This window comes from Corvus moneduloides, chromosome 13, assembly GCF_009650955.1.
Source record: "Corvus moneduloides isolate bCorMon1 chromosome 13, bCorMon1.pri, whole genome shotgun sequence".
Classification (NCBI taxonomy): domain Eukaryota; kingdom Metazoa; phylum Chordata; class Aves; order Passeriformes; family Corvidae; genus Corvus; species Corvus moneduloides.
In genome coordinates this window covers 14,128,340-14,145,009 of record NC_045488.1, presented here as the reverse complement: position 1 = coordinate 14,145,009, position 16,670 = coordinate 14,128,340, and the positions used below count along the sequence as shown (strand labels likewise).

General features: G+C 37.8%; 1 protein-coding gene across 4 annotated transcripts in view; it reads right to left on the bottom strand.

The window, feature by feature from the left end:
• The window catches only part of LIPC (lipase C, hepatic type), a 51,931-nt gene that overhangs the window by 16,166 nt on the left and 19,095 nt on the right, over window positions 1-16,670 (bottom strand). For 2 of the 4 annotated variants that reach the window (XM_032123366.1, XM_032123368.1), the window contains exon 2: window positions 13,475-13,637. The exons of the other annotated variants lie outside the window; for them this stretch is intronic. In XM_032123366.1, coding sequence (XP_031979257.1) covers window positions 13,475-13,637 — 163 coding nt within the window. The remainder of the gene's footprint in view (window positions 1-13,474; window positions 13,638-16,670) is intronic. 4 annotated transcript variants of the gene reach the window in all.

Below are 16,670 nucleotides of genomic sequence, written 5' to 3'. Positions count from 1 at the left end.
AAAAACTTGACTGAAGTAATCAATAACAAAACTGACCATGAGTCACTGCTACCATTTGACTGTGAGAAAGAAAAATATAATTCCAAGATGCATTAGGCTAGATGGTTTTGGTAGGAAGAGAGGATATCAGTTGTAAGTAAAGGCAGTTGTTAACCACATCCAGAATAGTGTGCATAGCTCTTGTTGCCAGGTGCATCTCTGAGAAAGATGTGGGGATATTGTGGGCACTTTTCAAGAAGTCTTTAAATATCTGGCAATGAATATATCAGAGAAATAAAACTGGTAGTTTCATTTCAGATTAAATTGGTGGTTTAGGTGCCCCCAGTTCCATCTGCAACAGCTGCTCACCAGCACCACTGAAATGGTCAGGGAGGAAGCTTTTGTTTTAGTTAGACCCAACAAGTCATGAAATATTATTGGAGGTGAAAATCAAATATTTTATTCAATGAGAAGTTAAAATTATCTATGTTGGAACAGATCTGAAATTAGTTAAATTTTAGTTCTTATTTTTCTTGCATGAAAGTTCCTTAATAAAACATTAATATCAGAAAGATTGTATTTTGTCTTCTAAGTCAACTTATTTTTATTCTTTTTCTTTTTCTTTTTTTATACATCACAACTCTTATGTCTATAGATGTTTTTAGAAAATACCTAAAATCATAGACTATTCATTTCTGTATTGTATCTGCAAATCTATCCTGGGGTTTTGTGATATTGTTGTCCTAATGAGATTTGGGTAGTTTACAAGGAACTTGTGATACATTTACAATGGAGCCTTTATCCTGCAAACATATTTTGTGACATGAAATCCCTGTGTTTAAATATTTGCAGTAGTAGCATCTTGTGATGCACAATACAAAGAACCCTAATGTGGAAGTATGCTGGATTTAGATTTTTGCCACAACAGTCTTGTTACAAACATTATTCAAGGTTTAATTTCAGTGTAATGATAAGACATGATAAAACAGCATATTTAGTTTGTTTAAGTGCATGGCAATTCTGGCAAGAAAACTCCTAAAGTGACCTGCACTGGATGTGCACTGCTTTATATTTGTTGCTAATTATTGTTCATTCAAAGTAACTCCAGGCAATGTTGTTTCATAGCTGGGAAACATTTGTGAAGGAATTTGTTCAGCCTTGTACAAGAGTTGGAATTGAAAAAGCTTCAAAGTTACAGAAGGTTTGGTTGATAAAATTCGTAGCTTCAGTGTCGCACATTTTCCTCTCAGGCCACTTTTAACTCTCATAGGACTAAGTCTGATCATTTCTCTCTTACAATGTCCACTTAAGAGAATTTCTGTTGTATTTTTTTTTTTCTCTTGCAGAGGACTTAGTTTCTGAAGTAAGTAATATCAGGAAAGGGTGAATCTACATAAAGAACTGAAAATTAGAAAGAGCTTTAATGATGTTGATATTCTCAATGTCTGGTTTATTCAGCCTTTGGTGAGTAGTCTCTACACAAAAATAAGCATTGTGTTCTATTTTTAGCACAAAAAGAAAAACAAAAAAAGAAGTAACTTGTGCCTGTTCCATTGTACACATCCTTTCTTTGTTTAATGCCTTGTTTTCATTTTCTTTTTGCTCTCTCAGTGTTTGTGCAATGTAAGGCGCTTTGTCACTGTACTGTTTGTACATACTACAGAAAACCACTCTGATAAAGAGCTGTTTTCTTTAGACACTGGCTGGAAAGTGCTGCAGCGCTTTAATGGCTGAGCATTGGTTTGCTGGTAAATCTGGTAGAGGGGATTAAAAATACTGCTTGAACAAAAGTTAAAAGTTCCTGTAGGATCTGTTTCCTAGGAACTGCTTTAGTCTGTTAATCTGTGTAGTGACTTGGAGAAGGAAATAGTGTCTGAAGAGCCTGGCTTCCACAACAGACTCTTGCTGAAAATGTTGTACTGGTGACTCAGTGACATGGCTGCAGGGAACTGGGAAGTTTCATAGGTCAGTTTGCAAAAACAACACAATTAAACTGCTAAAGATTTTTTTCATGGTAATTACAGTTAAGCATGCAGAGATCTTTCTGAGCCTCCAAAGAGTTTTGCTTTGGAAAAATACCAGGTGAGCGGGTTGCCAACTTAATATCCTTTTTCTCAGAACATCCCACTCTAACATGAATTCTTTCAGCAAAGCCACACTGATCCATGTGCTTCCACAACTTACCTTCCCACCGGGCAGCGCAGTAATCACGAGCAAGAAAAGTTATTGTGAATTCTTGACACCCTGAAGGAGGTTCAGCCCTTTCCTTTTACTTTGTATTAGTGATGTTTCTGTCAGGTGCAGTAAAGACTGAAGGCTGGGTTTGTAAATACTACTTCACTGCAACATGGCCGTTTCTTGTAAAATGCTTTGGAATTAGTTTTGGGCAGACAAACCATAGCACTTTTAGATTTGACCTGAGATAATAATTTTCTTACTGAAAAGTAAAATGAAGAGAGATTCCCAGTTGAACAAAACAAGCAGGTTAATCCAGAAGACTGACTTGGATTAAATCACCCCAAAAGATAAGAAGGTGTTTCTAACTATAGAATTTTGGAGTCGGTTCTGAAATTTCCAGATGTGATAGTAATGCTTTAAACTTGTTAATGAAAATTCTAGTGGAAACTAGACAAAGGTCTAGGTTCTGTCCAGGGTTTGAAACAGTAACTATCCTATGCTTTTCTGCAGGAGAGGTCCACAATCTAAATATGTTTCTATATTGTGTCTGATTAGGTATAAAAATACAGCTACAAAATATCTGCTTCATAGTACAAAAATTACCTAAACGTGTGACAGTAATGAGGATGGTATGAACGAAGTATGGAAGAACTATCTAATGTGAAGAGAAAAACTGTATTATTTGCCACGTCATACACTTTAAATTCATCTTACAGTATAGCATAAAGATTTTGAGTAAAATTGGCATTTCCAAGTAAGGAAAGCAGCTTAAGAAAAATAATGTTCAGTATCCTTCTTCCTGTCATGGAACCAGCAATGAAGAGGATATTTCAGTGGCACTCACCTAATCCTTAGGCAATTGAAAAATTAATTAAGTAAATCTGAACAGAAGTTAAAACTTGGGCTGCTGGTGTGTTAAGGATACATAAAAATCACACACGTCAGCATGTGAACACATGCCACTATTTCCAGGTCCTGGCTGCCTTGTGACCCGAGCAGCAGCCTCCCTTCATGTTCATGAGTGGATTTGTCTGAGCCCTAAAAAACCTCCTGCATCTTTTGGGTGGCTTTTCCTGCTTACATGGAAATGTTTCCAAAAGAGTACTTATGTACTGTGATCATATTTTACTGTCACCAGTATCCAACACATTTCAGAAACAAGTGACACAACTATTCCCCACAACCAGAGAATTCTATTGTGAAACCGAGCAAAGACAGTGATGTGTTAATGATTTTTGTTTGTGCCATGGGAAGTGGAATATATCACAGATCCCCTCATTTCCAATGGCAAGATTCGTTTTTATCACTTAAAAGAAGAGCTAATGTCTCAGCAGTGTTCAAGTCTCTCAATTTAACAAATACTTCTTGTAGAGCTTTTCTTTTTAGTTGATTTTTATTGTTCCTGTCAGTTCAAGGTTTTGGGATGTCATAGACTAACAGTTGATAATTCCATCTCATGTAGTTCTTAGGGGAGAACTCTAAAACACTCATTTTTGGGGGGGGGAGGGGTGGGAGGGGTGGGGGGGACGGGAGTGTGGGAGAGGGGATCCTAAGCCTTTTTGGTTGCTCCAGAGTCCCAGGCAAGACAAAGCAGTGAAAACTAAGGCATGTTGTGTTTAAATTTTTCATATCCTCATGTAGTTCCTTTGTATTTTCACTCTCCTTAACTTGCTCACCTTGTCAAATGAAAAGTAGGTATCACTTAGCAAAGAATGAATGAAAAAAAGCAAGAAAAAGCTATGACAATTGGATTAAACATTAGCAGGTCTGTTTAGAAAAAGACCTTTGGAAAAAAGGTTCCCTTTCTCTTCAAGTTTAAATGAATGATGAGATTAGATATGAATAGGTATTGGATGAATAATATTTCTCTATCTGAAAAGTATAATAGTTTTCTGAGCTGTCATTTCTTGTTTCTTTTGTCCAATGTGCATGCAGGCATGCCGAAGGTAAGTTAAACTTACCATGAGTGTAGTTTGTACCCAAACAGCCACAAGGGAGAGTAGAGATGATTACCTAAGTGTTGTTAGCCCTCTGATAACACACTTTTAACCCTCTGTTAAAAGGTTTTCCTCTTGGAAAATCCAAGAGGAGAGCACATAAAATTGCACCTTTCATACTGACTGTCTTCTCTCTGTGTGTCCTGGCTTTCAAACCATCCAGACAGTGCTACTAGCAGTGGGTCTTGAAACTGGAGAAGGATGTGTCTGGAAAGAGGCCAATCCAAAATTCACTGGAGCTGGTACTGAGGTACTGAGCACGATGAAACCAGCAGTGTCCCTTGAGAGCTCAGCTGCTGCCCCAGCAGAACAATGCATCCAAATCTCTCTCCTCACTTGAAAAGTGTGCAGGAGGAGGCACCAGCCACACAACTCACATTGTTTGTGGAGTAACAGACACACTGTCCTCTTAATTGTCTCATCTAAAGCCAAATCCTTCTAAATATGAGCCTTTGCTCATTTGTATAATGCAGAAATGCTAAATTGAGATCAGTGCCCCAGTGCTTTAATCTGACCTAATCTGAATTTTCTTAACCAAAATCCTGGATAATGAAATGATTCTCCTTGAGACATGCAGTTAACCTGTAGAATTCCTCACTGGGTGTGATGTGGGAATGAAGCATTTATATAAGGCTAGTTGGAAACTGGAAGTGTCTAAGAGAAATTCAGTGAGGATTACTGAGCACATAAGACATCTCTGCTTAGTCAGGAGTTCTGGGAGCTGGAAATGGTTGTTGACTTGGGGGAAGTGCTGTGTGTCTAAACTTTGCCTGCAGAGTGTGCACCTTCTTTTGGCAACCACTCCTGGGGGTTGAACTGGAAGGGCTTGGGTTTCATCACTACAACCACTCTTATGTTTGATGTACAGCTCTACCTGGCATTACTTTTGACTTAGATTTTGGCAGGTTCTTAAAACAGAAACAACTTGTGAAAAATAACAACTTTTGGAAAACGTGTCCATTGAAAACTTTTCATTCCTTTTCACATCCAAATTATCAGTGTCAATAGTTGCTGTTCAGAATTATTAATTATCTGGAAATAGTTGTTAGTTGAAAGTAATTAAAAATTAAAATTTTTCTACTTCCAAGAAACCTGTGTCTTAGAGGAAATATAGGGAGAATTTTAAAGGAGATGCTCTTGGGAGCTATATTTTGCTTCAATCACCCTCTCCTCCCTTTCTTCTTGTCTCCTTTTCTCTTGCTTCTCTAATATGTTCCTGGGTTTTTTCCATTGTGTCATTTGATTTTTTTAATAATTATTTTTTTAAATAATAGAATTGTTTTGTTTTACTGTTTTGTCTGAAAGCCTTAGTTAAGCCAAAATAACTGAGGGGAAATCCTGTTTTTGCAGCAAATAAGAGCTTTTTGCTTTGACAATCACTAGGTGTGTTCATCTAAGCAAGAGTTTGATGGTTTCACTGCTGCGGTATTAAAAGGCTTTGATCATTTTAAGTGTATCCTGAATTTCTCCAAACTGATCTTTTACAGTAGATGCCTGTAGATATTTCTTCTAAAACCTCTGCAGTGCAGACTGTTACTATAACAAAAGTTATTTCCATGCAATTCTGTCTAGAAATTAGACTTTTTATCAAATATTGAATGAATTTGTTTTAAAATTGAACTCTTTAAGAGGAATAAGAATTTACTGGTGATGTATTTTAAGTAGATTCTGCATATAGAACTAGTCTTTAGAACTTTTGTTAATGCTGTCATGCAATTTTTGTTGTAAATTTCCTTGTTTTGATGAACTGAGCCCAGGGTATTATAACTGCCATCAGCTGAGCCATAGTTCACAAAGAATTTCTCAAGTAGATTTGTTTAGTACTCTAGTACAACCCTCTCTTTTAGTAAAAGGGGCCATGCAGCAGGGTCCTACAAAGATTTGTCCATTTATGTTCGGGGTGAGCCATTTTTAAAATTGGCAAAGTTGTTGCTCAGCTCTGCAGCCCTTTCCAGGAGTCCTGTGAAAACTATGACAGAAGATACTATTTTGTGGAATACTTGATACTATCTGCATAGTACAATGCAAACTGTTACTGAAAGTGTTAACAGGATAGTAAACTTTCAATAGGAATTTTATCCCTTTTACCTGTAATGCCGGACACCTTTGCACACCGTGATTCCAATCATAGGGAAAATATGTATAAAATGATAAAAACTGCTTTTTAAAAGACATGATGCTAAGGTCCAGTGAGTTAGATGGCTAGACATGTGATGTGTCTCAGTCAAAGCCTTAAATCTCAATTTCAAGTGAAATAAAGCTGCCTCTTGGCAGCACTGCAAGGGCATGCAGTGCTGCAATTTTATCCTGTTACTGCAGTGACAAGGCGAATTCAGTTTCTGGGCCTCTGGCAGTATTTGAAGTTTGGGTGCAGAATTCCAAATTTGAGACAGGGAGAGAAAAAAATACTTGTTTTGTTTCCTGGTAACTTCAAAATTTGTAGATTTTTAAGGTGTTCCAAGACCAAAACTCTGGAAACCAGTAGCAGTAAATATGTATTAGAGGGCAGCAAAGTAGTGCTATGTAATAGTATAATGATATGTTAGAGTGTAATTTGGTTCATAATTGTCCATTATAGCTATGTAATTTATATAATTATCTTACGTAGTGTTGTGTAAAGTGCATACACGCAGAGAAACGTGTATATTTATAAAAATATGTATACACAGTTGTTAAATACTATTTATAAATACGATGATGCTTGCATGCACTTGATAAAGCATATGACATTCCCCTCATTATTACAGCATTTAATGTGAATGAAACATTACTTTGGGCATTTGTCTTAGAAGATTCAAGTGTTTAGTATTCAGAGACCATATACATAAAATAACAAGTTTCTAAATATTTGCTGTGTATCTGGGCATTGCTGAGCATTTTTTCCAGGCCCAGAGCATGGTTCCTAATGCAGATGAAGGACATGTGAACTGAACAGCTGCAGTAGGTTGGATAACCTTCAAAATGCTTCAAGGCATAAGTCAACCACTAATTTTCAAGATTTTTTTTTTCTAGATCATTCAGTATTGATATCTCTCTGACCAGATTTTTAGGGTGTCTCTAGTTAGATCTGTTATTTCAGTTCCTGTAGTCCTAGGAATTTGAATTTTGCAACAGTATGTCACATTGAAGGAAATTTTAATATTAATTTTCGGTTGAATTATTTTTTATTTATATGGGGGTTTTTTAGCAGCTGTAGACTGACATGAACCAAACTGGGAAGATTTAAGTTGATTTCCATATTTTGAACACAAAGAAATTGATGATGAAAATCACTGTGTTCCAAAGTGAACAACAGTATGATTGTTATGTATTTGATTTCTAGGACACCTGAAAACACACAACTAAACTTATTGTGCTAAACCTATTGCAAAGCAATTGGGAAAATAAATGTATGATCTGTAAGTATTATTTGGAAATTTGGAATTCCAGATCCAAAAGGTGTCTCCCAATAGTTTGCACTAAGCAGGAGTGGACAGCAGAATGAACTGAAAGCCAGGGACAAAGGGCTCTGCAGGGGTAGAACAACCCAGGGATCCTTCTATTCATGATGGTTTTGGTCTGTGAACAGAAAATATCAGTCTCCCAGTCAGTCAAACCCTTTTTGTGAATAACATGTTCCTAATGCTAAATACTATAGTAAAAAAAAACCTACTTACTATAGTAAAAAACTTACTATAGTAAGAAAAAATGTAAAAAAATACATTTTCTCCCCCCATTTGCATTGTTTTCCTGTTTGGGAAGAGGTTTTATTTTATAACTAGTTTCCATAGTTGGAAATACAAACTTTCTTATTTCATCACCTGCCCTTGCTCATTCTCTTTAGAGTTTCCAGCTGTGATCACAAGGTTATGAATATCAGAAGAGAAATCATTCTCTGGAGTTTCTTTGATCTCTGCTTGTGATGTCTTGTTGATGAGAAATTTATCATAAACTAACTGAACTATGAATGAGTTGTTGAAATTTTTCACACATTAGATTTGCTGGTGGATGTTTAATGAAGCAGCCTTGTGTTCTGTCACCAGGAGCTGTTCAACAGGATCCAACAGGGCAGCGTCATGAAAGTGTGCTGAGGCCATGTTTGCTTTGCAAAGCAAAATGGATCTGCTTTAGTGAAAAAACAACAAGCATGGACAATATTAAATTTTACAATAAGCTTGTGGTGTTTTTAAGTTTGAAGTATTAAACCTTTTCAAAAGGAGTGTCCATTTTATTAAGTGGGGTCTCAACTTCCAGGAGTAGAAATCTAGGGATTTTGATTGTGATATTTTCTGGGATTAAAACAGAAAAATCCTCCATAAACTTAAGGGTGAGGATGGAATCATTAAACAATGGATATATGAAATCTGACAGTCTGGAAAACACAAGCAAAGTCAAGAATTCAGGTGCCAGGTGCTGCAAGGGATGATGTTCAGAGTTGATCTCACAACAGCAAAGGTAACAGAAAACCTGCAAATTTCCCTTTGAAGAGATTAATTTAGAATATTGTGAGCAATGTGAAAAAGAAATGGATTTGTTTATGCTGTCTTGTTCTTCCTAAATGCTCATTTTTAGATTGAGCCTATCTATATTCTACTTGTGGTTTAAGATATTAATTTAACAAGACTTTTTGGACTCATGTAAATAATGCATGTAACGTACATATTAGCACAGCGGAGTAATTTCCCTAAATCTAGTAACTGAGAGTTGTTATTTGCATTGTAGCTGTACGTAGAGGCCTGTTCAGGATAGGAGCCCCATTGTGGCAAATGCTACCAACCATCCAAGATTATGGGATCAGGTTTTTGTTCCCCTGAGAACTGAATCAATTTAGCAGAATTTTTTATGAATTTGGCTTGTGTCCTTTTCATGTCCTTAAGCTTAATTTCTGGGGTCTTTAATTATCTGTCCCTCTAAATCAAGTTTATAGTCTTGAACTCTTTAAGTGTATAATCTTACATCTTTAAGATAATCATATGTGTTCTAGCTGGCATATTTGAGCTAATTTAAAAAACGATGCAAGACTGGATGTACCAAACCCCAATGGGAGCAGGCATACATGACTGAGAGTGGAGGCATTCAGAATCAGACATTATTGTTTCTCAAGGTGCTGGGTGCTGTGGGCGCTGAAGCTTTCCAGGGGATGAGGATCCCTGCTGAGGTTTGCTGTGCAGGGATGCTGTGCTGCCTCTTGTAGGGTGTTGTGACACCAAGCCTTGCCAGGCTGTGCACTGTCAGGCTTTGCTCTGTAGGTACATTAGACTCATGAAGATTTTGCTGGTGAGGGAGGAACCCCAGCTCCCAAGGCAGGGCCAAGGCCTGGTCCCAGGAGTTGTACATCCATGGAGGTGGTAACAGAAAATTCAGAGGACCCAATTCCCCATACCTGAGCAGTTCAGCCATGATTCTTGCACTCATTTGTTTCAGTTCACTCAGCCAACATGTGAAAATGAATTTTTCTTTCTACTGGGTTAGTTTGCTGTTGGCTTAGTGTCTTGGGGTGACCTTATGATGTGTATCCCATATCGCTGCCTATGCCCAGAAATTAATTTTCGTGCCTTTCTATGCCTCTAAACTGAGCCTGAAAGGGGGAAGGAAAAAACTGAGCAAAACTTTCTCAAAGCAGTTTGCAGCTCGTTCAAGGTTACAAAAAGATAGCAGGCTTTTTTTTTCCCTAGCTGGGGCAGGGGAGGGAGGAAGCACCCGGCTTGTTTTTTTCCAGTCAGTTTTTGGCCAGTTTTTTTTTCTTCTTGTTCTCCGAAGAGAGACTGAGAGTTGGACTTTGGATTTCCTTCTCTGGAATTCCGGATTTTTCCCCTTTTCTACTGGACTGCTTTCAACTTCAGAGCACATCGGGAGGACTTTCCACCGGGCACAGAGGGCCTGGCCCCGGCCCAAGCCCCAGCTCCGAGGAGACCAAAGGGAGGACTCGAACACTTTCCCAGGTTTTTTCCTCTACCGCGAAAGATTTTACCATCTAACATTATTTTCCTTCCCATGTGTTTGTTAAATAAATAGTTTTATCTTCTTGACTTTCCTTCGAGGAAAATTTATTTTTTCCCGAACCTGGTGTGGGAGGGGTGGTTGTGCCTTCTCTCAGAGGATATATTTCTAAATTTGCCCAAACTGGAACACTTAGCAAGCTAAAAAGACTCCTGCAGAAACTGCATAAGTCAGCGTAAGGAATAAGAAAAGAGATCACAGAACTGATCAGGCAAATTCTTCCGAAATCTCTGAATATGAAAATCAAATGGAAGCAGGGTGCATCTAAAGACTTAAGCAACAGGTTTGTCACCCAAAGTAGTGATTGTAGAAAAATTTACATTTTAATTTACTCAAGATTGTTCTGTGAAAAATAACACAGCCCACTTAAATCTTTTCTTATTTTTCTCTTAGCATAAGAAAAGGTATCTATCAAAGTACCTGGAAGGCTGATTTTATAGTCCCTGTATTCATTTGCCTAGCACAGAGTATGTAGCCTCAGAAGTTAAAAATTCTCCAAATAGTTACAGACCAATTGTATTTGGGCAACAATGTGAAACTTCATAGAAGTGGCTGAGAAAACCTAATGAGATGTTCCTCTGTAGTGCTTGAGAGCACAGCACAGCCAAAAAGCCTTGTGAATGCAGCGTGGGAGAAAGGAGAAGTTTGTTATCGGTCCAGAAATGGCCACCTCACATGCACAAGCCCAGAAGAGCCATCAGTGGCTCAGCGGAACAGCCAGATAGCCAGTTTTGCTGCTTGGTGAACAGCTGCCCTTGCTGAACATGGTAAACCTACAAAAAGCACCAGGGCAATGTCAGTGGCAGATTTTTCCAGCCCTTCTGTGCAAAGTTTGGGTGTGACACATAAAGGTGTCAAATAGCTGCATTAGGGCCCACAGTAGAAAAGGACAAGGCTGAACTGTGGGTTTGTTCCTGTAATTCTCTGGGCAGGGACACTCCACAGGGTGCAGCAACAGCTGGGTGCCACTGCAGATCAAAGCATTGTAACTCCAGTTCTCTGGGAATGGGGGGATACAGCAATTACTGGGGGGCTGGAAACCTGAGTGCACAACCATGGAGATTACCTTTCTGCATTGTTCTCTTAACTACTCGAGTTTGTCAAAAGCTGCTTTACCATATTGTGCATAGGTGGTGCACATAACACCATAGCTCATGCTTCTGACTTTGGTTGGCATGTTTTATCTAGAATCTGTCATATTTTATAGGACAAAGAAAGTGGAACTGCTATTCATATGCAAAGAATTAAAGACACAAGATGGGGGGGAATCTTGTGTAAAACAGTAGTTAAAGGTTCTTCCAGAGGGCTTCTTTCTTTTCAATTCACTTTGAGGTTTGAAAGCATCTTTTTTTTCCCTTTAAAAAAAAACTTTTTTAACAAGAGAAACAAAATTTTGGATGCAGAGTTTCCTTTGTATATAAGAACCTAAATGTGCTTTAGAGTGTATTCAAATCATGGTACAGCAGTGGACTGGCATCCTTTTCTGCATCTGTCTGTACCAGCAAAGAAGTTACCACCTCCAGCTTTTTGCCACCTCCCACCTGCCAGAAATTACCACCCTTACTGTTCTGTTGCCAGTGCTCCAATGTTGCCCATTTGCTGCAAGGAAAATCGGCTAGGTTACCTCACATCACCTGTTTTAACTGTTTACACTGGTCTAATTTATATTGCTTGGAAGAAATTCGGGCATGTTCATGTGAACTGATCTACTACAGGAATTGGATAAAAGTGGTAGCTGTCAGGAAATGATAAAAGTGGGTGGAGTGCTACAGGCAGTGATCCTTGACTGAAAAAGGATGTTTGTTCATGGCCTGAGACACATGCATGCAATCATTTGCTAACCTCTGGAAAACTGCCTTACTGGTATTTATTCTTCATTCCTTACACTTTCAAAATGGAGATCAGGTATATTGGTTTGTATGTAATGCTCACTCAGTTCTACTGTGGACATTATAATTTTTTTCACTGTAGTATAAATATACAGAAATTAGCTATAAATAGACAGAACCCATGCATTTTATTGTCGTCTTCTAGCAAGCAGTAGTATCAAATTTTCAAATTTCTGTGGCCAGAAATAATTTCTAATTGTTCACTTTTTTTAAACAACAGAAAGCTCTATAACTATCCCCAAGGCTTTCTTTCATCTCTAAGCCATCATTTGGTTCATCTCTAGTGACCAGCCTGGGAGTACAGTCAGAAGGTTACACAGATAAACAGAATTATTTCCCTCTGCATGTCATGCCTGGAGCACCAAGTAGGTGAATTTATCAGCCTTGTTATTTGGCACTACATTTGAGTTCAACCTAGAATTCTCAGAGCTAAGTTTTTACAAAAAAACAAAGCTATAATAGTCATAGTTTATGTGGCTAAGTCACAGAAGGTGATAACATATTACACACTGCCAGAACATTTTGTTTTCCGTGTCTCCACTCTCCAGTCCATTGCATAATTTCCTTTTCCTTCTGGTCCATCCCTTCAAAGCTGTGATAATATCCAGTAAACATTCATATCAGATCCTAATTTTTAAAAAACACATTGTGTTTAATATTTGCTTTAGAAAATACAGCCTGTTATTGCATTGTGCTGTTTTGTATGGACTGAGCAAATCCACGTGCCCAGATAGGCAATTCAGATCTTCCTTGTCATATAGCAAAGCAACCAAACATAGCACATTGACGTGTATTTTCCCAAGAAAGAAGCTGTGTGTGATGCTGCACATGGGACATTCATCCTGTCACCAGAGCAAGTTTTCTATAGCTGGAGACTCTTCAGTCTCCCTGAATGTCCTCATGACTTGACACTGAAAAACCAAACCAAGCCAAATTCATCATCACCTCTGCTAACTTGGTCAGTGATAAAAACAGTGATCTCGGAGTGGATACTGCTTTTTAGGCTGGAATAATGTGAATGGTTCAGTGCCAGCTGCCAGCACTGCCTTTGTCCACTGCAGAGTCAGCTCCAGCCAAGTTTGTTCTCGTTCATGTCTGCATCTTGGCTGAAGAATGACATTTCTGGTAAAAAATAGGAAGTAAGTTGAGCATCACCAGCATACTAATGAACCCCAAATTTCCTCACGGCTGCTGGTAGACCAATGAATCCTGCTGAATGAACCCCACACAGGGCAATGGTTTTCTTGGGCTTATCAAAGGCTCATTAGTGTAATGAAACCAGCATGGACAGTTGGACACACAGCTTTTAGTTAAGGAAATGTGCAACAACTGCTTTGTGCCCTTTACTGACAGGGAATAATGATAGCAGAAATATTCTCTGTCACTCATTCACTGTTCTTGTGCTCTTCATATGGCCACGAGGAGAGGAATAAAGTGCATCCATACTGATACCTGGGACAATGTGGGAATTAATGATAACAGAGAGGCAAAGGTCTGTGCGTCCACATTTCCTGGCACAGCACGTCAGACTCTTGTCTGTGCTGCTGAGATTTTCCTCTCTAAGGTGCACATCATGCATCTCAGTTGTAATAACTGTAACTATTTTCTTTCTATTCTGTAATGAGAGAAGAAATGAACACAGAATGATTTTTAGCCAGGCAGTTACGGGTGTCATTTTGTTCTCTTTAAAAGCTAACACAGTATGTTTAATTTAAGAAAATCTGTTGTTCAAGATCAATAAAATGTTAAAAAAAAAAAAGGAAAGAATGTTGCAAGCAATAATTTTTTTACTGCTTGACCAGACACTTGAAAAATTTATTTCTGGCAGAAAAAAAAAGGATATATTTGAACCTAATTAATCAAAGAAATAGATCTTACTAGACTGAAACTACTGGGCAATAGATTTGGAGGATACTGGGGGAAATCTTGGTTAGTGAGTCTTTTTGTACTGAATGAGCATGTGAGTTTGGCCATGTGACACAGCAGACATGAGACCTAGCTTGGGAAGGTTGCTGCTGTCTTCTCTTTTTTCCAACCTCTGGTTTAGAAATTAAAAAATCCCCAACTTTGTCCTGATAGAGTTTCTGATAGCTATAGCTATGGTAAACAAATTGATAGAATATTTGAATTATTAGATTTATAGAATTATTGATTTTCTATGAATTTTATGTAAATATTTCTCAATAGCAATTGAGAAATTATGTTTATTTTCCTGTGAATGAAAATGCTACTGTATTTCTGCCAAACTGTTAGGGGCGTACTAAATTAGTTATTTCTATAATTATTTATTCCGTAGAGCCTTAATAATTAAAGTGACTTTACCTTAACCTAAAGAAAGAAAGAAAAATAAATAACTTCAATCAACCATCAAGTGTGTGACAAGCCAGTGGAAAGTGGCAGAAGATGTTTTATGATAATTTAATTATAGAAAGGAACCCCCAGCTTATACTGAGCTAATTGATGAAAATAAAGTCAGAGAACTTTAAAGAAAAAAAACCTAAAACATCCCCCCCCCACAACCCCCCTTGCACACTCCAACCCAATTTTAGTTCAATGCTATGATTGTTGTCCTGCCTATTTTGAGTGTTCCTGGTGCAATCTGGATAATGCAGAGAAAGTGAGAATTTATGATCAAATTCAACGTAGGGCACTATTTGTCTACTGTCGTTGGCAGCAATGGATAACTACCTCTGTTCTGCACTTTCCAGGCATCATGTCTAATATTGCTGATGGTACATTGCTGTGAATGCATTCAGTGATTAAATTGACGATTCAGACTTTGCTGTTTGTGAGGTTGGTTTGGGGGTTTGGGGTTTTTTTTGTGGTTGGATTCTCTTGTGGGTTTTTTTGGGTTTTTTGGAGTTTTTTTAAGTGTATGTCTGATAATAGGTAATCCATATGCAGCTGTGTTGATAGCTGGTGTACATTATTGCTTCCCAGGCCCTGTATCTATCAGCTGGAGATACATCACAAGTTTTTCGTGGGGGCTGGCTTGGTTGTTAGAAATGAAAGTGAAGCTATTTGTTGCCTTTCTTATTCATTTTGTTTTGCAGCAGAGTCATGGGTTTTGTTCAGATTTATGGGAGACTGCCTAGACTAAACAACTGCCATTGCAAGCAGCAAAAGTCACACTTTACTCAGTTCATTTTGAATTAGAACCATCTATTACCCCTCTACAGTGATTTTAATAACTCCCATAATTTTCTGCTATAGATTCACATAAAGGGCATGTTACTTTTTAAAAGAGAAATACGTGTTCTTCTACCTGGACCTGACAAATCTATTAGCCAAACCTTCCATTAATAGAAGAAAGAGCTTCCTTTATTTTGCACAGGTCCTTTCCTAACCTTTAAGGTAATTAGCTGTAATTATGCTTCTATGTAATGACAGTGCTGATATTCTAAGTATTCTTAATTTTAACTTTATGCAGCACTTACTCTAATTTTTGTGGTGCTGTACAGGTAGTGCCCTGTATTGTAGCCACTTTTGGGTTACATTTGTTGAAATACAGGGAGAATTATTCCTTAAAATGGATGTTCATTTTGTCCTAAGCATAGTTCTTAGTCTTTCAGCTTTATTGCTTCTTTTATTAGCAGCTTTACAATTTCCCTAATCCTGGACAAGGGCTTTTTGGGAATGGAAGTAGGGATTTTTTTTGGCTTTTATTAACAAACCTAATACTCTTACACAGGTATAAGCTTATTTTTGGGGACAGGCTCTGCTCCATATGCATTTTGTAGCTGCCACCCTATCTGAACAGAACTCTTCAGGACAAGTAGAATGATTGGCTAAAATAAAAGGTTTGCAATTGTTTGTACAACCTCTGTCATAGTGGTTCATTTTACAAAACCGTCCTAGGAGATCCTCAGCCACTCCTGTCAGCTGAACTTTGCTAGGCTTACACACTTAACTGACCTGTAATTTTCACATCAAAATGATTTTATGTGTATTTCCTGGTACATCAGACTGAACTTCAGAACATGCTGGAAGCATCCCAGAAATCACAAGAGAGATCACAAGGTCAGGGCAGTATTTCTCATGGTGCTTCCGTATGTTTGCAGTTCCAACTAGAATCAAGTGGAAATGAAGTAACTAATAATAAATTTGTCAAAAATTCATGACTTTTACATTTAGTTTTAATTGTTCTTTATCTGTTAGAGACTATTCAGTGATTTGCAGAATGGTCTCTGTTTCCTTCACATATGCAGAGTAATTCGCTTATTCCCAATAGAGGTCTCTGAGCTCAGCTTGTCTTGGCAAATGTAGATAATAAAATGTTATTTATCTGAAATATATACCTGAATTATATGTGGAAGAGAAAAGACATGTAATTTAAATATTTCCCTTCAAATTCTAGATAGAATTAAATTATTCCTTATTTTTAGAGGAGAAGTGGAGAATAGAAGGACTATAAACATGCCATGAGAAAATGAACTTCTAGTCCACATTCACTTATCTCTTTTCTCCCTGACATAAAGCTGAAAGAAACAATCCTTGTATGAGGTCAGAAGCTCTGATCACCCATTTATATTTCTGCTATCCTGAAGTCCAGGTGGAAACAGGTACGTAGTTCGTTCATCATCTTTTAAATGCATATTATTATCTACTATAATAAAGAAGAGTCCCCAGGCCAGTCCCTGCTGTGTTT